General features: G+C 39.3%; 1 protein-coding gene across 2 annotated transcripts in view; it reads right to left on the bottom strand.

The window, feature by feature from the left end:
- The window catches only part of lsamp (limbic system associated membrane protein), a 606,975-nt gene extending 580,936 nt beyond the window's left edge, over positions 1-26,039 (bottom strand). The window contains exon 1 of one of the 2 annotated variants that reach the window (XM_062977128.1): positions 24,804-26,039. In XM_062977128.1, coding sequence (XP_062833198.1) covers positions 24,804-24,958 — 155 coding nt within the window. In that variant the 5' untranslated portion in view covers positions 24,959-26,039. The remainder of the gene's footprint in view (positions 1-24,803) is intronic. The other variant, XM_062977129.1, reaches the window with a different exon arrangement.
- Positions 26,040-26,315: the final 276 nt, after the last annotated feature.

Here is a 26,315-nt window from a genome sequence, read left to right as displayed (position 1 = left end):
CCCCGGGGCCATGGTGGAGGCTCCCTCTATGGAGGCTTTTAAGCAGAGGCTGGATGGCCATCTGTCGGGGGTGCTTTGAATGCGATTTCCTGCTTCTTAGCAGGGGGTTGGACTGGATGGCCCATGTGGTCTCTTCCAACTCTACTATTCTATGATTCTATGATTCTACTCCCATTGAAATACTGGTAAGTTTATGTTGGTTAAAACTGTTCTTCATTTTAAATATTGCATCGGTCTTTCATATTTTTTTACACTACAAGTAAGTCATGTGCATACAAATTTGTTCCTATTTTTTTCAAACTATAGTCTGCCCCCCACCCTCCACAACAGTCTTAGGGATCATTTTCTGGCCCTCTGTTTAAAAAGGTTGAGGACCTCTAGTGTAGTGGTTTGAGAAGTCGACTATGACCCTGGGATCCAGGATTCAAATCCTTTCTCAGTCATTGAAATATGCTGGGCAAGTCATACTCTCTCAGCCTCAGAGGAAGAAAAACCAAATCTCCTCTAAACAAATTTTGTGATGAGAACCTCATTATATGTTTGTCTGGGAGTCACTATAAGTTTGATATGAAATGAAGACCTGCAGCAACAACAATGATGTGTCAACATAGAGTGATTTTAGTTTACAGTAAGATGTAATGGAGACATGAGTGCCAATTCAGATTACCTATTTGTCCAATCAGATATAAAAATACCAGCATGGTTCTTTTAAAATAATAATAATGAATATCTTGTTCGTTTAATTAATTAAGCAAAAAAGAGACTTTTAAGAGGAAGACATTTTTTCCAATTAGCATTTGGCCAGCCTGCTGATTAGGCATCAATGTCAAATTTTTCTTAATGCTTTATCTATGCCTATATTACAAACTAGTATATCTCTGCAAAACAAGAGTTCATGGTAAACCAATGAGTATACCCACTATTAAAAGTCCCTATCGGTGAAGAAAATAGAGTTGTTTGCTAGGGTCAATGCACTCATGACCTTAAGCTGACACAGTTGAGAGCAGAGCAGCCAAAGTCAGTTTGAGGAAGTTTCATAGGGTTAAGAGATCATGACCAGAGGGAGAAGAGAGCCTGTGCTTAAAACAAAATTTAAAGATCAGCTTTATTTCCCTTAATATGAAAATTATAAACTAATAGCATAGCATAATTAAACAATGTTAGTCTAAATATTTTATTCCCTACCTTTCCTATATCTAAACTGAGAGGGAGAATATATGGATTTGAAGCCTTTCTTCAGCATTAGAGAACAGTTATGAACCTGCCTGTTCCATGAGATGCAGCAGATGTCAGAAAGATAAATGTCAGTATTGGTTTACCTAGGTGAATCAGAGTGATCACTAGAAAAGGAGAACATCTCACAATTACAGTGAATTCAGTTGATTGTGGCCACTGGCCAAATGGAAAAGTTGTCATTGCGCTTCCTGTATCTTTAATAGTTGTGTGGCAGAAAGAAATTCAACAAATATAGATAGTGATAGATTCAACTTGTTGGCTATTACTAGTGAAATTATTTAGTCCATGGTATTAAAAATGCTAGATTCCTGACCATTTCATGCATCAACATCAAGTTGAATCAACTACAAGTTCCCTTGATTACAGTGAATATTTTTAAACATGACTAAATCTGGATTCAGCCCAGAGTTAATCAAACAAGTTGTCTTGAGTCCATTGAATAAGGTGCATCTATACTGTAAATGCAGTTTGACACCACATCAACTGCCATGGTTCAAGGCTATGGAATTATGGGAGTTGTGGTTTTACAAGGTCTCTACCAAATCGTGCTGGTGTTTCACCAAATTTCAACTCCATGGCAGTTAAAGTGGTGTCAAACTGCATTAATTCTAAAGTGTAGATGCACTCCAAGAGTCCTGTTAATCTCTCTAATTCTGAATGTAGTATACCCAGATAATGTTTGTAAAAAAATTGCACTGCGTACCTGTTCAGGAAACTATGTACCTTCTTTCACTTGAACAATGCTTTTGGGTAAGTGGCCATTTCCTTATATAAATTCAGTATCTGAATTCTCTCAACATAATTGTGAGTAGCAGTGATTTTTCTTCCTTTTTAACAATTGCAAGCAATTCAATATCATAGCGGAATGTTTACTATTCTAGTGGATTAGTTATCTTTGCTCACATTTAAGATTAGTGGGCCTATTATCAATTCTCCTGACCTTTTTTTAAAAAAAAATCAAACTAAGAGCTAAGCTAGATGCAATTAAAAAGAAGCTCACACAGATATAGAATTGGTGATGTTTTCCCCCCAAAGGAAATAAGGAAAAGTCCAATGCTGTATTGTATATCAAAGACTTCCATTTCCTGATTGGCCAAGTGAAACAACGTTTTACCAGGTTTCCTATAAAATCTACTGAAGTTAGTGGAAATGCATTGATTGCGTAGGATGGGGACTGGGACAGAGATGACAGACATAATCAAGAAGAAGGTGTTAAGGGAATCCCTGGAGCTGTGACTATCAAGGAGCAGAAACAAATAAGGGCTTTAAAATTATTAACCTTTCCTTTTCTGGGGGTTCACAGGCCCTGCCTGAGGCATTGTTCCTATTAAAATCAGGCTACCAGAACATTGGCTAGGTGCAGTGTTTGAAAGGTAATTTTCGCTTGTCACATTCACATAAAATAATTGTGTGTGCAATCCAAGTTGTGATCAGAGCCACATTTTGCTCATTTAATTGCCTTGGTTATGGGGAAACCACTATTATAAGAAAGCTATCACCTACTATACTAAAAGAAATACATATGCCATAAAATCATAAAACAGCCTTATCTTGTGGAAGTGGCAGTCACTGACAGAAAGTGTTTACTTCTCTGTGTGTGCATTTCTGTACGTGCATATGTGTGTGTGATGCCAGCTGCAGAAGACAACAGTCAGATTGTTTACTCATCTATTGATAGTTTTTAAATGTGATTTCCATGAACATTAGTCAAGTTAAAAACTCAGTTGCTCAATTATCCCAATGCAAAAAAAAGAGGGGGCAACAAGCAGAAGCATACAAAAGAAACACAGCTGCAGCCAAAGTGAATTCATTTTTATATTGGAGCAATACATTCATGGAACCTTTTTTGGGGGAGAATTTGCCCCACTCTAATAAAAGGCTCTGAGCAAGTAATATGGTAAACAACTGTGAATAGCAGCCATTCGAAGTACATCGTTAAGTATTTGTGGTGCATCACTTGTTAGCTGTGGTAAACACTGTTATTATGTATGAGCAAAATGTTCATCATTATGAAAACTAGGGTGTGTATGCTGGGAGGATCCGTATATATCAGGAATCCTTGGAGTGCACGTACATGCGAAAGTTGTGTCATTTTCCCTATTTATAAACCACAAAGAGTAACTTTCATACATTATGGTCCACTTCATCAGGTTATGCTTCTTAATAGGGGACAGGACGCACGCAACCCTTCAGATGTTCTTCGGTCACCATTCTTGGCATCTTTCTTTATTGGCCATGCTAGCTATGGCTGCTAGGACCCACAGACTAGAAGCATCTGGAGGACTTTATGGTTTCCATCCAGTGAAATGGGGTATATTCTATGAAATTTCATGTTATAATAGAAGTGTCCATCTTTAAAATTGTACAAGATCCTTGTTGTTTTGGGAAAACAAATGAAATGTCGACCCATTTGGAAATGTTTGTAAAGAGAAAAACACCCTTGAGCTATATTTAACCTTTATGATTCTGCTCCTTAAGATGCAGATCAGGTTTATCCTCTCAGTTGTCCCAAATTGCAACTCACTCACTTTATCCTGTAGAATCTTTTACAAACTTCTCCACTTCTATTCATATGGATAACATTTATTGATCTGATGTATACAATAGGGATCATGTCTTTGATATAGTTAAAACTTATTAAATATGACTCACAGGTTTTATTGAAGAGGTAGAGAATTTCAGCTCTCTCTCCTGCAACTCTGGAGGGAGTGCCTTCAAGGTGTGAGAAGGAATGTTAGTCCTACTGTGGTACCTGATCAGGACTAATGGGAAGATTATGGTTTCACGACAGTTGTTAGGGCCCTTCTACACTTACCTAAAACCTGGGAGGAAGTGGGTTATCCATCCTTCCCTTCCACCTCTTTTTCAAGCATCACAAATATTACAGAGAAGCCTGCATTGCTGTCAGGCCTCTCCATGAGTCCAAAGAACTGTGATGTTTGTGGGGATTGACCCCTGGGACTCTGGATGCAGTCCCAGGAATAAACCCCCATAGGGCCCACACCTGGAAAGATCCAGACTTTAGCTTAAGGTCTGGATTGTTTCAGGTGTTTAATTAATGTGGACTAAACTTGGAAAACCCAGTTTTCTCCACATTAATTCGCTTTTACCTGGGCATCATTTAGATGCCTCAGATAAAAGCGAGACAGGTCCCGTGTTTTGGGCCTGTCTGGAAGGACCCTTAGTCAAGTTGCATTCCTTAACTTTACCATTTAGGACAGTGGTTTTCAACCTGGGGTCCCCAGATATTTTTGGCTTACAACTCCCACAAATCCCAGCCAGTTTACCAGCTGTTAGAATTTCTGGGAGTTGAAGGCCAAAAACATCTAGGGATGGCAGGTTGAGAACCACTGATGTAGGAAGAAGTCTTATTCAATTTTTACTTCTTATATAAAATAATTTGATACTTATAGGGCACCGGAACATCTTGATTCAATTCTACTTTTATCAGATAGTTACATTTTGAGCTTTTAGTAGTTGAGGGCAACTTTTGTTGAAAAATTAGGGAATGTATTTGGAAATAGTTGATGGGTGGGTGGTAGTATGCATCTACATAAATATTGGCTGTAGAAATTCCTGTACATAATAGCTTTCAGGTTTCATAAAATCACAGTGCAGTATATGTGTTCACCTGATTTCAGAAGTGGACACAGATCCAACTTATGTGTTAATTTCACAAGCAGCCACAGCTTCAAGGGAGCTGCTTTGTACTGTGTTTTTTTACACTGCTTTGTACTTTGTTTTTTGAATAATTAGTCTTATAGACATGCCTATAGACATAGTATAATAGGTAACTACTGTTTCCTATAGCACCAGAATGGTGTAGTAGTTTGAATTTTGGATGAGTACTCTGTAAGACTAAGGTTTTAAGACTTAGTCATGGAAAGCCACTGGAAGTACAAAAAGGCAAAGGTAAATCCCTCCAGATGAATGTTGCCAAGCAAACCCTGTGATAGGTTTATCTTAGGGCTTCCATTAATCAAGCACACATGAACAAATTGTTTCCCATTTTACTACAAGACATATTTTGTCATAGTGTGACAAAATAGAAATTAAAATCCGAGGCTACCTCCGACAGTACATCCATTCAACCATGCTGCATTTCCATGTAATATATATTTAAATACTACAAATTATTAAAGATATATAACTATAAATGTGATAACTACCCAAGAATTCACCCCACAATCACTGGATTTGGACAATAGAAACATCTAATTACTTCAACCCTCCCTCCCAAAACCTGCATGTGGAAGGAGACGACTATGAGGCCCCTTCCATACTGCCATATAAAATCCAAATTATCTGTTTTAAATTGGATTATATGGCAGTGTAGACTCATATATTCCAATTCAAAGCAGATAGTGTGGATTATCTGGTTTGATAATCTGGATTATAAGGCAGTGTTGAATGGGCCTGAGAGAGTGATTTGTCAAAGGCTACTGAGTACTGTGGCTGAGCAGGATTTTTTAACTAGGTCTCTAGTCCCCAAGCAAAAACACAATGTTTAGAGTTGCAGCTCATGTTTATATAGTGGGAGTATTTACATTCTGTTGGCACAGAAGACAACATTCATTTTAAAAAGAAAAGATGCTCTAAAATAGGTTTTCATTTTGCATAAAATACTGTCCTCTATGTTACTTTCTTTCAAACTACCAATCCTTCTCCATAGTTTTCATTCATTTCTTTCCTCAAGCTGAAAGCACACAAGGGAGGAAATGCTACAGCACACCAGGGACCCAGCTGAAGCCCCAAAGACAGGAGCTGTTTGCAATGCTTCTTCTTTCTCCATAAATACAGCTGAGACTATGACTAGATAATTGGCTAAGTGCCTGTCAGCTTAATAGCGGAGAGGGTGAGTGAGATTTGTACTTACTATTCAAAGCCATGGATGCTTTCTGCCAGTGGATTTCAACATAGGGTTTGTTTTGCTAAGTTAGTAAGGAATGTGAATGGGTCTGAAAGAGTTGTCTCCTCTGCCCTGTTCCTACACACAATGATTGGTGTGAAAAAGCACAGCAGGAAACAGACAACGTGGAAGATAATAGAATTCACCCATGCCATATGCAGTCATCTATCATAATTCTAGCTAGATGGGGAGATCTTTAAGTTGCAGTGGTGACCAAAACTATACAAATACCAATGCTAAATTTAAAAATGCGCATTTCTAAATGCTTACGAACTGCAGAGACAGATTTATCCCATCTCTGCAACTCTGAGGTGAATGGAAAGCAAACATGCCCAGATTTTCTCAGCTCTTCAATTGTTAAAGACATATTGTTGCTCTCTCGATCAGAAATTTATGGAAGCACTGTTTCCACCAGCTATATTTAGTGAAAAGGCCGAACACCCATTCTTCACCCAGTGACATATGCAGTACTTCATATGTATTTCAGCTGGCTTTAGCAATTCATAATACGGAGGGCCTTGCACACCGCCATATAACCCAGATCACTCAGATAGCCTAGTTCTGCTTTGAACTAGGCTATCTGAGTCCACACTGCCACATATTCCAGTTCAAAGAAGATAATGTGGGATTTTATTCAGCTGTGTAGAAAGGGCCAATGGCTAGGTTTCATTTAAATTCCCTCTTCTCCCCCGAATTTCTTTTTGTTCCTTGCTTTCCCGCTTTCAGCTTCTTCCTCTCTACTACTTTTGCTTCCCCTTCCCCTTCACTATCCACATCGTTGGCAGTTATCTCCCACTTGCTCACTTTTGCATGTTCTAGTTCCATTAAACCAGTGGTGCAGCGGGTTAAACCGCTGAGATGCTGAAATTGCTGGTAGAAAAGTTGGTAGTTCAACTCCAGAGAGTGGGGTTAGCTCCTGCTGTTAACCCCAGCTTCTGCCAACCTAGCAGTTCGAAAACATGCAAATGTGAGTAGAACAGTAGGTACTCTGGCGGGAAGGTAATGGCACTCCATGCAGTCATGCCAGCCACATGACCTTGGAGGTGTCTACGGACAATGCCAGCTCTTCGGCTTAGAAATGGAGATGAGCACCAACCCCCAGAGTCAGACACGACTAGACTTAATGTCAGGGGAAATAGATTGACACAATTTCCTATTTAGAAGCTTTACAGAGAGGAAATGAAAAGCTTCTTGACATGCAACACAAACAAATGTACATCTTTCATTGCAAAGGAATTGTTTTTGTGATATTCTCAAAATGCTATCTATTATAGCCATAAAGTTCTTACCAGTTTGATTGATCATTGTTTCACCATAAAAATCAGGCTTGATGGTTTGCTGAGTTACTAAGAATTCTTTGTTAGTTTATGTTAGTCCACTTCCCAGAACTACAGTTCACTCAGATATCCTGAATACTGTCCTGATTACAGAATGAAATTGATTTCATCATTAATTTTCTTTTTCTTCAGAGCACCTATTTACTTTCTCACAAAATTATTTACTACACGATTCTTTATGATGGATATTATATTGTACAGATATTAGACAGATGCAACTGCACTGTGTGGATGCAACTTTATTCTGAGTAGCCACAGGCCAGATAATGACCATAAACAGGAAGTAGGTGAATTACTACAAGGCAACTAAACTGAGTTACATGGCAACTGTACCTTTTTATTTCTCACATGTCTCCCTCTCCTTCCATTACTCACCAGAACCTTCTCCTACCCTCACATATTAGGCAGCATTTTATGGAGACAATTTTGAAGTCAAAAACAGAAAGGGTTTACCAAGAGGCTTGTGTCACACTAAAAGAGGACGTGTGTGGTTCCATCAATGAGAAAAAACTAGTATTTGAACCGATCAGCTAATGGCCTACCTTAAACTAAGAGCAAGCAAATTAGAAGAAAATATATCCCATCTAAATGTTGGAAGTAACCTCTTTATGTATTCGCTGTTGACAGTAGAAAAGACTGCCTTGAGCAGGTATGCCTTGTTTGGAACTCTTTTATCAGAAGTTAGATAGCTTTAGTTGTGGTTTAATGAATGGTAGAAAGTTGAACTGGATGGTCCCTGTGGACCCTCCTATGATTTGGAGATAAATTGAAGGCCCTTACTCTTAGAAGCCTGTTTTCTAACTCAATGCATGTATTTATTTATTTGTTTATAGTATTTATATTCTGCCCTTCCCACCTCGAAGGGGGCTCAGGGCGGATCTCAATGTACATATCTATGGCAAGCATTCAATGCCATTAGACAAACAACATCTAGACAGACACAGAGGCTATTTAACTTTCCAGCTTCTAGCTTTGTGAGGGTATGCTCAATTCTGGCCACAGGAGGAGCTGCTGCTTCATCATCCACTGTGACAACGAGTCCTTTTGATGGAGTACTTCCTCATCCAGCATGCACGCTACTGGACATTTTTATGGTTTTGTAAATTCGGGTTGCTTAGGTAAACAACGAGCTGGGGATATTTAACAGTAGGGTACTCAATCCGACTTGGGCTTTGAACTCACGACCTCTTGGTCAGTAGTGATTTATTGCAGCAGGCTACTAACCAGCTGTGCCACAGTCCAGCCCGGCATAGGATACAGCGATAGTTAATTTTAACTAATTAGTTTGAAAAAAAGTTCCCCTGAAGGACCCCTAGTATGTATGCCAAATTCCATGGACTTGGATTTTACAGACTTGAGCTACAGTGAAAGCAGAAGATAAACACATAGACTTTTATTATTACAGCAGATAGATTAGCTCATGTGCATTAGGGATATGAAGAATATTCTCATTCTTGATGAGACAAGTTGTCTCAACATATTAAGACAACCTGTCAAAAAATATCAGTCTCTGTGAGAGTTCTCACTTCCAGTATAAGAAGAGAATTTTATTTATCTAATTTATGCAAAAAGTCTGCACAATTTTTTTTTACTTTCTCCTTTGTGAAATGCAGGGTTGATTGGTGAAAAAAGATGCAAGCAACTCATCCACTGTTTCCTATTTCTAAAAGTTCAAGAAACAAGGCCACAAAGATAGTTTATGATTTCTGTACAATCTGTGTCATAGTCTGTACAAATTTTGCAACTTTTAAAAAATACATGGTTGAGAACTAGAAAATACTTGGGATATTTTGTAGATTAGAAGAAACAATCTAATGTTTCTCATTCTGATGCACACGATTGAAACAAGTGAGGATGTACTGTGCATGTGTTGCTTATGCTCATTTCCTCAAACAAATTACTCCTTGAGGTTAAAGGACAGATGCAGGCATAAAATAAACTAATGTAAGTCCATTTTTGTTCTCAGGCCCCATCCGTAAAGCATTGGAGATGCAATTTCACATGCTCTTTGGGTACCTTGCATAGCTATATCAATTTTAATGCCAGCTAAGTAGGGAAACATATGGCACTTTGCAGCAAATTGAAGTGCGTACGCAGACTCAGGGGAACAGGTTCAAGCAACACAATCTGACATAGTTTCTCCTCTTTTACTTTCTTTGACATAAGTTACAGATTTTGTATTATAATGTTGCATATATATCAATCAGCAAAGCCCTCTTTTGTTCTTTCCCCATGCAAGTGTCACTTGTGATTTGTTAACTCACCTATACAAGTCTTTGAAAGTGTACAGTTTGAATGCATATATTCCAAATTCCAAGCAGGTACCATTTTCAACTCCTCCATTAGGAAATATATTTTACAAGTTTCTCTCCTGCTAGGGCTGTATATCTTGAAACATCCTATCTCCCCTGGTATACATACTAAAGGTTTTAGTACTGTATTAAAGTATATAAGGTGTCATCAGCAACAATATAATGTGATCTCCAGCCTGACCTCTCATATATGCATATGTATACATATAAATGCATACACATATACACATCCACACATGCACAGATTTACATATTCCTTTCTATCTAATCCTTGCAATATGCACACCAAAACACATAAGCAATGCCATCATTTTTCTTCTCTTTTGTCCAGTGAATAGTGCATCACTACTGCACTCTGAAAAACTGTGTTGTCAGTGGCTTCACACAAGAGCTTTTGGGTATAGTGTTGTATGAAAAAAAGTGTTAGTTTTTTGTATTTTTGTTAATACTATTATTTCTGCAGATTCACAGAGGTTTGTTTTTTTCCTGCATTATACATTCAGCTGTGCCATCTTCAGTTACTCCTGTTACAGAGCTAGAGCTATAGAAATATATAAAGGTCAACAACATTCCCTGTTTCAAAATATCTAGAAGGGTTTTTTCTCCACTTCTACACAGGTTTGATGAATTTCAGGAGCATTTTCTTAAGGGCATCATAGCTTCTCTCTCATCCTCTTGTTCTTTACCTCTAAAACCCAGCAGGAGAAAAGTAGGCCCCAAAATGAATAATTGGACAGAAAATGGATAGAGAGACAAGCTGCTTAAGGTTAGCTCAATATAGACAGGAATCACCTCTGATACACATTTTCCCATTAGAATTTAACCAGATTCATCCCGATACCATGTTTAACATGTTAAAAAGAAACAATCAAATACTCACAATCTACAAATTACAATATTGAAACACTGTTGAGGTACATTAATTACTAATCATGTGCAAGACACAAAGTTGGAGGTGTCAACAGACAACACCGGCTCTTTGGCTTAGAAATGGAGATGAGCACCAACCCCCAGAGTCAGAAATGACTAGACTTAATGTCAGGGGATACCTTTACCTTTACTTATTATTATATATTATCAGTAGTATATTTAATATATTAGTATTGTTCTATTACAATATTATTATAAATTATATTGTATTATATTGTATTACATTATATTATTATTATATGTATATATTATATTATTTTATTAGCATAGCATAATATTAGTATTATATATTATTATAGTGTACTATATTATTATACCACAATATATATAATACACTGCCAGTATATTGTATTAGTATTATATAATATATTGTACTAAATCATAAGTTGTAGCATACATAATATATATCTTATTACAACATTATTAATATTACATATAATATATTAGTATTATTATGTTGCAATGTTATTATTTCTATATATTATTATACTGTATATATTGAGGGGCTCCCAAGTGATGTCCGAAGGGGCTGCCTCCTCTTCACTGTATTATAATGATTACATAATACCTTGAATTTCTGAGCTATAAATGTAATAAATACATGGTGTTACCCTACAGCAGGGGTCCCCAAACTAAGGCCCGGGGGCCACATGCGGCCCATTGAACTCATTTATCTGGCCCCTGCTGCAGCAGCTCCCTCCTCCTCCGCCGAGAAAGGTGCATGCGGCACGGGGTAGGAGGGAAAGGCACGCACCTTTCCCGTCTCCTCCCTCGCCTGGTGCATGCCTTCCAAAGCTTTGCTTGTTTATAATGGTACTAGCTTTGCCTGGCCACGCGTTGCTGTGGCTTATGGGAATCCTTTGTTGGCCAGGTGGAATAGCAGTGAATAGCCTTGCAGTCTCAAAGCCTGGCCGTTTTCTGGAGTAGCTGGAGCTTTTTGTTATATGAACGTAGAGGCATGGATGAGGGGTTGTGCTGCCAAGTTTAGTGTTTCTGGGATGTGTAGTTTTGTTGTTTTGTCCTAGGCCGAAATTTCATTACCCTTTTATATATATAGATTAAGGGGTGCTTTGCTAGTGCTTTTGGTGCACAAAGGCAGGAGGAGGTTGGACTAAATGGACAAGGGCAAAGTCAGAAGGAGGCTGGACTAAATAGCCAATTATTATTATTATAATTATGATTAACATTGAGGCTGTATATTCCTGTTTTGTTTTTTTACTTCAAAATAAGATATGTGCAGTGTGCACTGCATAGGAATTTGTTCATGTTTTTTTTTTTAAAAAAAAAACTATAGTCCGGCCCTCCAACGGTCTGAGGGACCATGAACTGGCCCCCCGTTTTAAAAGTTTGGGGACCCCTGCCCCACACGAGAGAGCCAATGAGATATAGTGGTTGGGTGTTGGACTAGGAGTCTGGAGACCAAGTGTGAATATCTGCTTTAGAAACCCATTACATAACCTTGGCCATTGTACTCCCTCAGCCTGAGCGGAAGGCAAAGCCAACCGTCTTCTGAATTTAGCTTGATAAAATAATCCCACCTTAAAATCACCATTAATTGGAAATAACTTGAAGGCACACAACAGCAAACCCTGAGGGAATCATATTATGCTCAGCTCCCCATTGAACATTAACAGAAAACCTAGGTTGGGCTTTAAAAAGGTGATCCTGACTTTTAAATCAATTTTGGACAAGAGTCATTTCTGATTGTCCCCTGCACAAATCCAAATTCAAATGAAGACTGTATTACACACCAAAGGATTGTATAGGTTTGTGACTGAGAAAGTCGCATAAAGACAGGTAAGCATGTACTAGAGAAAAATCCTTACTGAGCTAGGGAGCATATAGTACTTGAATGTGGAGAGTAGATAAAATCCTGGTTTTGAGGCTCCCCTAATCTGTTCAAATAAGAATACCTTTTATTTGGAAGTCATGTCAGTAAATTTAAGCTGTTTTATAACCTGGGCATGTATACAGCCAGCCTTTAATGAAATGCTCTCCACTGCATTTCCTGTTATAAAGTATATGCTAATAACAGCTATAATCTATGCAGCTCTCCATTTTCCTTTATCTGGATTGTGCAGGACACAAACTTTGTTTTAATGCCATGTTACTGTTCTGCTTGAAGAAGCTTTATCCACATGCACAGCTCCAAAAATATCAATAAAATATCTGAAGGCCAAAAGGCACTGCATTCATGTTATTACTGGAAATTTAATCCTAGCCGTTCTTTGAAGGCATACTTGCAGCTTTCATAAAATGAATGCCTTTAGGCTGAAATTTCTCAATTATATTCCACCTCACATTTTTAATCTTTGTTAAAATTAGAAATTGCCCATTCATTCTTAGAACAGCCAATTCTGCCTTTTATTTTGATTTTCCTCTCCATCTTCCACTGATTTGTTTAAAATGTAACCATAAAACATAGGCAGAACATATGACCCTGATCCTCCTAGATACAAAACATCTTCTGGGAGATGCTAAATACTGCCATCTCTCCACAAACCTTTTCTGCATGTACTGGAGAACAGGTCACAAAAGTGCCTATTAACTTAAGAAGTACAAAGTGAAAGAGAAAAAGCATGTGTAGTGGTTTGAGTTTTGGGTTAGGACACTGGGAGATCAGAGCTTGAATTGCTGATTGGCCATCAAAACCCAATGAGTGACCTTGAGTAAGACACAACCAGTCTCAGAGAAAGGCAATGGCAACCCCCCTCTGTACAAATTCTGTCAATAAAACCATGTGATAGGTTCACTTTAGGGTTACCATAAGTTAGAAATGGCATGAAGGCACACAAGAACAACAAATGAAGAAAGATTCACTGGATGAACTAAGATGTCAATCTGCTTCCCCATCTACTTTCCCAAAATATCTGGACAAGCAAAAACTTTCTCACTGCCAGAGCCCAAAATTATTAAAGAGCAAATAACATAACGATGAATAGAAACAAGTGTATATTCATTCCTTCCATCCACCATATTTTACTTGCCATGGTCGCCTCCCTGCCTCTCTTCTTATAGGATAGCCAGCATTCCAGGACCTATCCCAGATGAGCCCTTTGCTCTACTGTCTTACATAAATGAGGCCTGGTCACTGGCTACTCTAGTGGGAAAATAAAAGTCAAATAAGAAAGTGAAGCCTATTAAAATGAACTACTTCCAGCAGAAGCATACAACAGAATTGCAATGCAACACCGAGAAAATACCTAGAGGAAATAAAAGAATTGTAAGTGAAATCGTGCATATTGGTCCCATGGATATGGGGGTCATACAGTATTGTTATGCTACCATGCTACTGTATAACCAACATGGGAATACCTTCCTATCTTGTTTTTTTGTAGTTATCTAACATTTATATCTCACTATAGTTCAGGGCAGGGGAGAATAAGAGAGAGGGGGGGGGGGAAGAGGGAGAGAGAGAGAAGAACCACCGGTATTAAATAAGCTAGATGACTTGGTGAGCAGTCAGCTCATCCCTAACTACTGCACCTTTCACAGGAACACCTCAGCAAGTGAGAGTCTAAAAGTGACAGGCTAAAACCCAGAACCTCAATCCATGGCTGATAGTGAATGAGAGACTCCCTCCTGGGCACAGAAAAGACTGGGTGACTTGGAAGGTGCTGAAAAGACTGCACTCTGGCACCACGAGATGTAGAGCCAACCTTAAGAAATGGGGTCACAAAGTGGAGTCCACAACATGCAAGTGTGGAGAAGAGCAAACCACAGACCACCTGTTACCATGCAGTCTGAGCCCTGCCACATGCACTATGGAGGACCTTCCTGTAGCAACATAGAGGTACCTCAAGTGGCCAGCTACTGGTCAAAGGACATTTAGTATAATGCCAAGTTTTTGACTTAGTTTGTGTGTATAAATACATTTCAACTGTACCCTGCTTCACTATTGCTATGATAAATAAATGCTGCATTTTTCTTATTCTAGCCAAAGATCAATTGGCATCCTTTTTATTATTATTTTGTTGCTTGAGTGACTACATAGTCCAGTGGAAGATTCTTCAAATACAGTATGGTTTCCATGGGTGATCTTTCACAAACAACTCATAGTAGCCCAAACAGATTTAGCACTTGCCTAAAGAAAGGAATGACCCTTTTCCAAGAAGCATTCTATCTACGGTCTATACTGTCTATAAACAAAATGCTTCCTAATAAATCAACAGCTTTCATGGTGTAATCGAAGATAGTTAATTTGAACTCACTATCAGCTCACAGATAAATGCTTTTTCAACCCTTGAACTGCTGCTAATTGTTAGAGGAATTGGAATTTGGCACAGTCTGTTTTCAGTAACTGAAGTTGTAGACATATACCTTATGTAGCAAAAACAAGATACACGAGAAGAAAAGTCAGCCCTCTTTAGATACTCGAAGAAGAATGCGGTGGAAAAAATTTCAGATAGGTCTAGTAAATGGCCAAAAACCAAGAATTCAAGTCTGATCACTAGGTGGCAACTCCAAGAAATGAAGAACACAGCTCTTTTAACCATTTCCCTGCACTGGATTTTTCTGCTATGCAATCTAACCTTTTAAAAACAGAAAAAATAATGCTACATACTACATAGTACATATGTGCTACATTCACCCCACTATAAATGTGTACTGGATCTGGACAGAAAGGTGAACTAAAACTCACAATTTCCATATGGAAAATCCAAGCAAAGAGGCAGTAAGTAACTAAACCTATAATCTAAAAAGCAACAACAGAAGACCAATGCTTTCATTCCTGATTTATGGGATTCCCAGAGGCATTTGGTTGCAACTAAGAAAATACTAGTACTAGTTAAAATATTAGCTAGTTCTTAAAGCTTTTCTTGTGTTCCTTGGGAAGTGTTTCATGTGTTCCTTTGGAAGCAGAACTATGTTTCAAGCCTGAAGCCAGCAGTTGGGGGGGGGATTATAGGTTCACCCCCCCAAATTTTAGGCTAAATAAACCTGGTTTTCTCATGAATTTTAACTGGTTAACAAAATCCCCAGGCTTTTTATTGTGTCAGAAGCATACTGATAACATATTGCAAGTTGCTTCTGGTGTCAGAGAATCGGCCGTTTACAAAGGCATTGCCCAGGGGATACCTGGATGGGTTACCATCCTGCTGGGAGGCTTCTCTCATATCCCCACATGGGAATCTTGGGCTGACAGACAGAAGTTTATCCTGTCTCGCGTATTCGAACCACCGACCTTCAAGTCAGCAGTTCAGTCAGCACAAGGGGTTTAATCCATTGCACCAGTGTGGCCCCATGCTAGGTCTATGAGTAGCAAAAATTAGAGTCCCTCCAGAACTGCAAGAACTATCTCAGCCAAATTTTGATAGTTTATTCACACTATCATTACCTGCCTTTCTGCCAATTTACGTTGCAATAGTAATAATTGCCAACATAGTGGAAGTGACCAAGTTTTGATGTCACAGATGTTTAACATTTTTTACATGAAGATGACATAACCCACCAAAACTGATATTAGAACCAGACTCCTCAGGTAAAACTCCATAAGAGAAACTTAAGTTTAAATACAATTTACAGTGTTTTCGTGCTTGCTTTAAAGTTTCAAGTATTTCTATAGATCTTGATTTTAGGCATTCCAATTTAAAGTGAAAATATATATATACAAGAGATCTTTTAAAGTGCTGTATCTTTGATTCTAATAAACATTTTTTCTTAAAATTTGAACACAATTGTAGATTTTATTATATTATATTTATTATTTATTATATTAGTTACTACTATACTTCTCACACTTCAGTTGTTTTAGTTGTTATTAAGGTAATACTGTTGGAGATTAGAAGTAACTCCTCTGACATAAAATTATTCACTTATGAAAATATTTACTTTGAAAAAGGAGCTGAAATAATTACTAAAATTAAGTTAGTTGCTTTTTTAAATATCTGAATGTAATAAGTCACCTTGCTGTTGCTTCAACATTTGCAAAAGAACAAAGCAGCAAAATGAAGTTCAAGACACCACTTGAAGCATGGAATAATCCTTGTTCATTAGTTAGTCAGACTGTATCTCTGTAACAGTAATATGTGTTAAATTCTCTTGATTTGGTTCTCTGATTGCAGTTGCTCTGGGCAATATTTGTGTTTTATCTCTAATCCAAATTAAAGACTGACATATTTCTATTATACAGTAAAAACACTTATATTTTGTTGTAAGCATTGTAATTTTAGATTCGAAATTCAATGTCAGTTGTCGCCTTTATCAAATTATTGCATTTCTATACATCCCACTTCAAAGAAAATTTATATGTGTGTGAATGCAGTTAAACATAGAGTGTTTCTCCTTCTTTGTGCCTACAAGTAAAAGAAGCTATCTAATGGCACATAACTCCTGTTTCATCTACAATGACTATGATAAGTGTATATATATATATATATATATATATATATATATATATATATATATATATCCAAATGTGTGCAAATGTTGCCTTTGATGCTATTCACTTTCAGATTGGTCCTCCTGACAATATCAACAATCAAGTTCACCTTTGACTTCAAACATCATCATTGGTTTAGTTAGCATCACTTTTATCAGTTCTGTTAGTTTAGCTTTGTTTGGAATGTCTGTTTGCTTCAAACTGTACTAGCTTAAATAAATGCCTAGGATGCATACTCAATGTCAGTTTTCTGTCAGAGGTATTGCTCATTGTATTCCTGCCAATCAGGGCTTTAAAAGGAGAGGTAAACAGTAAGTAGGAGAAGAAATGCCACTTTCCAACCCCTGATGCTGGACAGTATAGAACAGGGACATAATTTTAAATCAACCCACTAAGAGGAGGAATTTTGTTTCCATTCTATTGAGACAAGAAGGAATGAAATTATGGTACCAGATCCAAAGGAAGTGTAGATTCTAGAGTCTAGAAGTTATGGGATATAGGATCCTAAAGATAGGCATTTTCTATAACATGTCTAAAATACCTCCCTGAAATGTCTTATTATTGTCATCAGAATATTATCAGTGGCAATTTCTGCTAGCACACTAGATCTCTTTGTAGATGGCATGCAGTTTTCTTTGGCTCCTCAGTCACTTTCAGACAGTACCATCAGATTGCTCTCTAGGTTTCATTAACGTTCAAAGGTCCTTAGGTATAAGATCGTTTCCTGATAATCCACTTTATTGTCCTTCCTTCTGAGATGCTTAAGAGACACAAGGCCAACATGTCCCAGGTAGTATCTATTTCTGTCACTGTTCCAAATAAAAACAGTAGGGCAAAATGCTTTCAATCAGTATCTTTCATATTGCATTTTCATGCCTGCATAGATGTATTTATATCATATTGACAAACAACTAGATTTCATAGAAATATAATCTGAGATTATTACTTTTATTCAGAAATTTATATATAAAACTTCAAGATGTATATAAGTAAAATGAGTGACACATTAAGACATGCAAAATGGGAATATTTTATTTCTGTGGTTGCTGCTTGTATTTTAAAAGTGAAAAATCCAGATTTTCTCTATATCATTTTATACTTGTGTATCTGCCAGTCTAGCAGTTTGAAAACATACAAATGTGAGTAGATCAATAAATACAGCTTCTATTGGAAGGTAACGGCGCTCCATGCAGTCTTGCTGCATAACCTAGGAGGTGTCTATGAACAACGCTGGCTCTTAGGCTTAGAAATGGAGATGAGCACGACTAGACAATGTCAGGGGAAAACCTTTATCTTACATAGACAACTGCAGATTTCATACTAAGATATGGTGCAGTGGTTAAAGTGATGGACTGGGAGTTGGGAAGTTTAAATCCATGTCAAATCAAGACATCCCTTGGTTAACCTTGGGCCAACCCCCAGAGTCAGACATGACTGGACTTAACGTCAGGGGAAACCTTTACCTATCTGTTACTTACATAATCAATATTTTGTATGAAGCAACCTTGACAGAATTAACAAGTCATATGTTTTGAAGATTCCGATTATAGATTCACAAGATCATGCTTTTATAGATAAGCAACAGAAGAATTCAAATTTTAGAGGAAACCGTAATATTATTTGTCCCTGTAAAATACCTGTCTTGGGCTCAAATTATACTATTTGTCACAAGATATTTTATTGGAATTTTATTTGTGGCCATCCTAACATTCATTTCAGCTATGTTTGCATACAGTCACATAATACAGGTTGCATATTCATGAAATTCAATGTGATGACAAATTTGGAGAGAGCTTTCGTAAACTTGGTATGCAAAATTCACAAATGGAACACCAACTTGAGTTCATCCACTGAAAATTAATGAGATTAGATTAATGCATCCTTTGCACTGAATAATATTAATCTGTTAGCATAAAAATGTAGGTGGATGGGCATAATCAGGGATGCATATACTCCCTGCACCTATATCCATATTCAATAACTCATGTTTAAAACATACACATATAACTCCCTTTTAATATCTCAAAGGTCTGGGCCAGAGCTTGATGTTCCATATCATATGCCAGTGAAGCTTCCCAAATTGGTGGAAAAAACACCTACATGTATGTATTTGGTGCCAAAAATTATTATAGCAATGCATGAACTGTAAGAACACTAAAATACATATTGTTTTTATTGGCAAACACTGCAAGCATAAATTAGAATGGTAAATATAAAGGTTTAAAAATATAAAATCTGGATTGGTCTGGTCAAAATTGGAGGTCATCATTTGTCACTATATTCAGGAGTTTATAAAATGTCAAGGCTCATGTGTATCCCTCTGTTCTCTATACATATGGGCATGAAGAATTTCATGTTTTGCTTCTGCTTGAACTAATTAGAGGTTCCCATTACTTATCTAAATTTGGAGGACTGTTTTTGCTGCTATTGTCATTGGATTATGAAAAGAAAAAAAAGTCAAGCTGCAATTTCATATCCTGGAATTTTTTGTGGCTAGTTCAGAAGTGGAAACTTCCAGTCCTTTTCTCATGGCCATACTTAAGGATATGTTTTGGAAATCCCTGCAGAATAGTAAGCGTTTGGGTGAACCTTGGACAGCTCCAATTAGAACCAGGGGACTTGGTCAGCTGCAAAGCAGGTTCAGATGTATCTCTTTGGTTTGGAGTTCACTGAGGATTACTATAAATCAGTGGCAGATAAAGTATGGGTGATGGAACAGCTTCATCCCAAAGCTATTTCTGACCTTACATGTAGGCTTTTGGAGAAGTTTTATAATTTATAAAAGGCCCAAAGCCATCCAAACACCCTCCTCCAAAAAACAGCAGAAGTGAGCTTATTGTTACTTTTGGTTTATTTTTGTTTTATTTACTTCTGCATATTTTGGAGCATGGTGTGGTGAGAAAACACGTTTTCATGCCCTCCAAAGTTACCCATTCTAAGTATAAAGGGTATTCGGATTGCCTCCACATCACTCAAATAATGTGTAGATTCATACTTAAGAAAATCTCACTTCCTCTATCAATACCTGTATGTTTTGCACATAGTCCCATTCATATGAAACAGTTCTACCAAGATCCGTACCTTGCATGGAGAAGTTCTATGAATGCATAGAAAGAGGCTTCAGACATCCTCAGTGTTTGGTGCAAGATGGTTCACTCTGCCCTCTCTTTAATTAACTGTTTCTGCTTCATTCTATTATAAAGAATACTGGCCCAAATTGTGACCATGATCACAGTGGTGCTCAGAAGCCTTTGGCTTTGTGGAAGATTCAGAAATGGAGGTTTCAGGGTCCTTTCACACAGCCCTATATCCCAGAATATCAAGGCAGAAAATCCCACATTATTTGAGTGTGGACTCTGATAACCCAGTTCAAAGCAGATATTGTGGGATTTTCTGCCTTGATATCCTGGGATATAGGGCTGTGTGGAAGGGCCCTCAGACCCTCAACAATACAATAAAATAACCTCCTGAGGCTATAGAAGAAATGCTATGAGTGACTATTGGAATCTATTGCAGAGATTTCTGGTGAAGGGTATTATTGTAATATTTTCCCCACTTCTAATCTATTTTGAAGCCCCTGTCTCATATTCATTAGAAGGCTGACTCTAGAGTTATGCAAAATACTTAGCACCCTACAGCCACACTTATACCTCTGGTGGGAAAATTGCCAAGCCTGAGGCCTGTTTCCTACATGATTCTATTGCCTTTCATAAATGAAAATAAAGTAACAATGAAATAGACGTTCTCCTTCACCTTCATTCACTGAAGGAAGGTTATTTACTGCTCTCTTTATGAAGTTGAAGCTTAAAGCTACCCATGTCTTTTCCAGGAGAACATTAGCAAAACATACACATGTGAACTGTCCAGTCTTCTAGTTCACACATTCAGGACTCCAGTTAGAATTCTAGAGGTGAAAAAATAAACCTTTCTATCAAGATAAGAATAGAATGAATGGGTCCAGTTTCCAAGGTTGGAAATCAATAATATTCCAAAATCTTCACATATTCAAGTGTCCAGTTTGTGTGCAGTTTGCTGACATAAGCTTTTGCTAGAAATTCAAGAGTTTTTTTATTTGCTCTTCCCTGAAAAAAAAATATTAGAACAGAAATAAAATATAGGATATCTCGACTCAGAAACCTGTATCTTTTCAAGACTTTGAATGCAGTTCAAGGAAGAAAGATAGGTATAGGTAAAATATGTGTATGTTGGAAAATGTGCACAGAAGACTTTAATTAATGGACAAAAACATATGTACTTTTGAGGGGAAGAAACAAACAAAATATGCACACATTTCTGCCTTTAAGCCCCTCCTCTTAATTGGGGTTTTAGTATTTCTGCAAAAAGCAACATCAATGAGACTACAAACGTCCCCAACTGTAGTTTCTATGTAAATAATTAATATCTCTCATTTCCCAGAGTACAAACCAGAGGTGTGGAGTGCATGCACAAATATGACTTCTAAATACATAGAGCATGTGAAGTGACTGGAACTCCACCTTCCCTTTTCACACATTAATTTCTTTTCAAATGAACATCTGAGCAGAGCTAGAAAAGAACTAGGCACAGCAGTCATATGGTCATCCTTCCCAGCTATGCAAATAAGCAAAAAAAAAAAATGTGAAAGCTGTAAAACATGCAGTCCTTTCTGAGTCCATTATGATGAAGCTCTGTTTCCTACAGTTGCATCATCAGTTTATTATTTTACTTCAACTGTTGGCTTTGAAAGTTTACACATACTTCCCTAACAGTAGTTGAGAAAAGTACTATTCTTTTTTCTGCATTGTGTCTCTCTCTACTGGATGTCATTGTAAACTGCAAAGTTCTTCTCTTTTTCTGTTGCCTTTCCTTCCCTCCCTGCCCCTTGTAGGCCAGCTTATACTAGATGCCAATATAGACCCTAAAAATAACCACTTATACACATCCTAGGAACTTGCACAAGGGGAAAGAATCTAGATCTACACATTCTACATCACTTTCATGCAAGCTACACACGTCTTCAGAGCAAAGGCATTTTGAGTACCAGATATCTTTAGATAAACTCCAGGGCTGCAAGGTTAAGTGGGAAATAGAAATCCAATGACCCCTAGCTAGGTAAGTGAGCTTAATGATTTGCTTCTGCCATATGTACACAGTGGAGCTGAGCATACCCCCTTCCGAGCTTTGCCGGAAAGGGAGAAACCAAGCCAATACAATCATAGTACCATGCATTTTAAAATGGAAGAATATAAATAAGCATAGGGAAACCCTGCTGAAAGGGGTTAACAAAGACACTAATCCCCACAGGGCAGGAGGACAGAAAGCAGACTCAAGAGTCAGAGGCAACACCAGTGTTCGGTGTTTATGGCTTTGGGTAAAGCTTTCCATCACAAATGCAAGGCAGATGAATTATTCAACAAATCCTATTACTCCATGTGGATAAACCTTACATGCAAGTTAACAAGTCTGGAGAGCTGGGGGAAAAGATCCTGCTGAAGGGATATTCTAGGATCAGAATACTCTGCAGTTCATGAGATATTAAGGGGAGGGGGAATTCACACACTCAGCTTTGCATACTGAATCCCCTGCCCTAACATGATCATATGCTTGAAATATGAAGAATAAAGATAATACAATATGCTCTGTCTTCCTGCACCCAGCATCTTTGGAGACGATGAGAAGCTGCGAATCATAAGGAGCCCAACCTCATTAATATGAATTCAGGAACTCTTCTCCAATCATTAAACAGAGAAGTAGAGAAGATGCCATTAGGGAACGTGTAGTTCAGGGTAGCATCAAGGACCAATTCTTGAGGGGCAGGATGAAAACTTTGCTGTTGTCATTAGCTTCACCCTAGGGATTACACATTTATTTTAAATGATGTCCTGTAGTTTTATTGCCTATAGAGAATAGTTTCAGTATGGACTGTTATTCTGTTTTGAAGGGAACATATTACAATAAAAATATATTGTTTTATTGAAATCAATGAGAGAGAGGTTTCATGTGTTGAAGCAGTCTGGGAATAGTGCAACCCCAGTTTTGAGAAGACAGCACAAATTAAAACTCTTTCAGGTGTGGCATCCCAACACTGCCAACTACCCAAATCACATATGCATGCATGCATAAAACACTCTACTCATTCAAGATCAAGTGTGGAAACCAACAGAATAAGGATCCATGAAGAGACACAAGTCAAAGAAACTGCCTAGAATGAACTGGGGGTACTGCTCATATTAAGGCACTCACTTCAAACCATCCAGCAATTCTGAAGTCAGAAATACCCAATGTCAGAGTTTTATAATTTTGTTACAAAAGCAAGACCAAATGGCAAGACAATCGTTTGATCACTGTGTCTGAATATCTAAAAGAGGAGGATGGGCAAAAGGGGGAGAACCAAATAAATACTCCTTTTCCTAGTGCCCATCTTTGACCTGTGTAATGTGTTTGTGTTTTGAGAATAGGAGGGAGAAGGATAGGTGCTTTATGCTTCCACTAAATGTATATGCCATGTGCTCATTTTCAATGAAGGGCAAGCTGCACATTGACCATCTTCCTCCTACAAGTCCTGGTAAAGCTAGATAGCAGGGGTGGACAGAACAAGGACCACAACAGTAAAACACAGGGTTTTCTTTTTTGCTGGCATCAGCACATAATAGCATCATTTGGGAGATGTGACTATCAGATCTTGTACCAGGCTAGAAATTCAGTTCTGTCAGTCTTGCAATAAACTGCCTTTTGACAGAGCCATGATATTCAAACACTGTGATCAAATGGTTTTCTTCAGTTACTCGAGAATCCAAAAGACAGACCGAGAGAGCATCCTCTACACAGTAGAAGTGATGCAGTTTGACACCACGTAAAGTGCCATGACTGAGTGCTGTGGGATGATGGGAATTCTTGTTTGATGAGGCACCAGCACTCTTTGTCAGGGAAGGTTAAAGACGATGTAAAACTACAACTCCCAGGATTCAATAGCATTCGACCATGGCAGTGTCAAACGGCATTAACTCTTCCGTGTAGGTCAAGCATGGACAAACTTCAGCCCTTCAGGTGTTTTGGACTTCAACTCCCACAATTCCTAACAGCCGGTAGTCTGAAACACCTAGGAGGGCCGAAGTTTGCCTATGCCTGGTGTAGATGCATCCTGAGTTCAATTTGTTTTTCGCGTCAGGAGCGACTTGAGAAACTGCAAGTCGCTTCTGGTGTGAGAGAATGGGCCGTCTGCAAGGACATTTGCCCAGGGGATGATTTGATGTTTTACCATCCTTGTGGGAGGCTTCTCTCATGTCCCCACATGGAGAGCTGGAGCTGACAGAGGGAGCTCATCTGTGGTCTCTACCCGGATTCGAACCGCCCAGTCCTGCCGGCACGAGGGTTTAACCCAGGCATGGGCAAACTTTGGCCCTCCAGGTGTTTTGGACTACAACTCCCACAATTCCTAACAGCCTACCGGCTGTTAGGAATTGTAGGAGTTGAAGTCCAAAACACCTGGAGGGCCGAAGTTTGCCCATGCCTGGGTTAACCCATTGCGCCAGGGGGGCTTCCTGAGTTCAATGATATACGCCTAGGCTTGGTCTGAGTCTGAATGGAAGAGCCTCCAGAATCCCCCGACAGTGCCTGACTGTAGCTGCAGTCTCACCTTCACAGGCATTCACACAACGGCAAAACAGGCAAGAAGAAGAAGGAAGGAAGGAAGCAAAAGTTGGCCGATGGCCCCCTACCTGAGGATGGCCGTGTCTCCCTGCCTCACGGTGATGTTGTCGGTGCCTCGGTTATAATCCACGCTGCGGACCGGCAGCCCTGTAGGGAGAAGGCAGAGCAATCTCAGTAGGACCCACGGGAACGGCCTCCGCTCGGGCTGAGCCCTTCCCACCATGGCTGGGGGGAGTCGCGAGCGACGGAGCCGGACTTCCACGCGCCCGGGAGGAGGCTGAGGTTGGGGGGGGGGGGGGGGGAGGGCGACCCCAAAGCGCCCCCGCACGAAATGGGGAAACGCTCCCTCTCGTCCTCCTCCCTCTCAATCTCGCTCTCTTCGTTGGTCTGAAAGCCCGAAAGTCTTGTCGCTTCGCCTTGTTGCCCTTGCTGTTATTGTTGTGGTGGTTCTGAAGAGAGCCCTCCTCGCTGCCAGCAATCCGGACTGAGCTCACGAAACGACGAAGGAGGGAGGGAAGAGGAGGAGGAGGAGGAGGCGGGCAGCCAAGAAGCCCAGAAGTCCGAAAAGAGCTCAGAGGCTGCTCCCCAAAAGGCTCCCCAAAAGGCGGCGAGGGACTTTGCCCGCCTCCTTTCTCTCTCTGTGTGTCTCTCTGTCTCCTGCTCAGGCTGAACGGGCTCTGAAGCCTCGGCTCCCTTCCTAACCCACTTTCCCAGGCGGAGGGGAGGAGGAGGGAGAGAGAGAGAGAGAGAGCGCGGGAAGAAGGAGCGAGGGAAGGGAGGAGGGGAGAGAGGGTCTCCTCTGCTCAGCCTGCCTTGGGGAAGAGCCCCTTCCCTTTCCCTCCCTCACACGCTCCCGCCTTCCTCCCTCTCCTCTTCCTCCTCCTCCTCCTCTCCCTCAGGGTTTCTCATCCCCAAAAGCCCTCTCTGACCCATCCGACCTCGCTAAGGTTGTCACGACAACGGCTTCTTTGGACGCCTTCCCCCTTCCCACCTCCAAAACAGTCATTTAAAAAAAAAGGAGGGAAAGTGGAGAGGAGGGTCGGGGGGCGCTTCCTTTCTCTGCCGCCTCCACCAGTCTGCACGCAATTGCCTATCTGTGAAGTGCGTACCCCTTCGCTCTTTATGCCACTCAGGAAAAAAGGAGGGAAGCCAGAGAGGAGGCGACAATAGGGCAGCAAAGGTCTGCGGGTGCTTTCTTTCTTTCTTTCTTTCTTTCTTTCTTTCTTTCTTTCTTTCTTTCTTTCTTTCTTTCTTTCTTTCTTTCTTTCTTTCTTTCTTTCTTTCTTTCTTTCTTTCTTTCTTTCTTTCTTTCTTTCCCGGCCACCTCCAAGCCCCATCAGTCTAAATCAGGCATGGGCAAACTTCGGCCCTCCTAGGTGTTTTGGACTTCAACTCCCACAATTCCTAACAGCCTATCGGCTGTTAGGAATTGTGGGAGTTGAAGTCCAAAACACCTAGGAGGGCCGAAGTTTGCCCATGCCTGCTCTAAACATTGAATTGTATTGTCAATGGCTTTCATGCCTGCAATGTGAGTTTTCGGGGCTCTGTGATCATGTTCCAGAAGCATTCGCTCCTGACGT

This window comes from Anolis carolinensis, chromosome 3 (assembly GCF_035594765.1).
Source record: "Anolis carolinensis isolate JA03-04 chromosome 3, rAnoCar3.1.pri, whole genome shotgun sequence".
Classification (NCBI taxonomy): Eukaryota; Metazoa; Chordata; class Lepidosauria; order Squamata; family Dactyloidae; genus Anolis; species Anolis carolinensis.
Note: the sequence above shows the minus strand (reverse complement) of the source record. Positions and strands in the feature narration are given on the sequence as shown.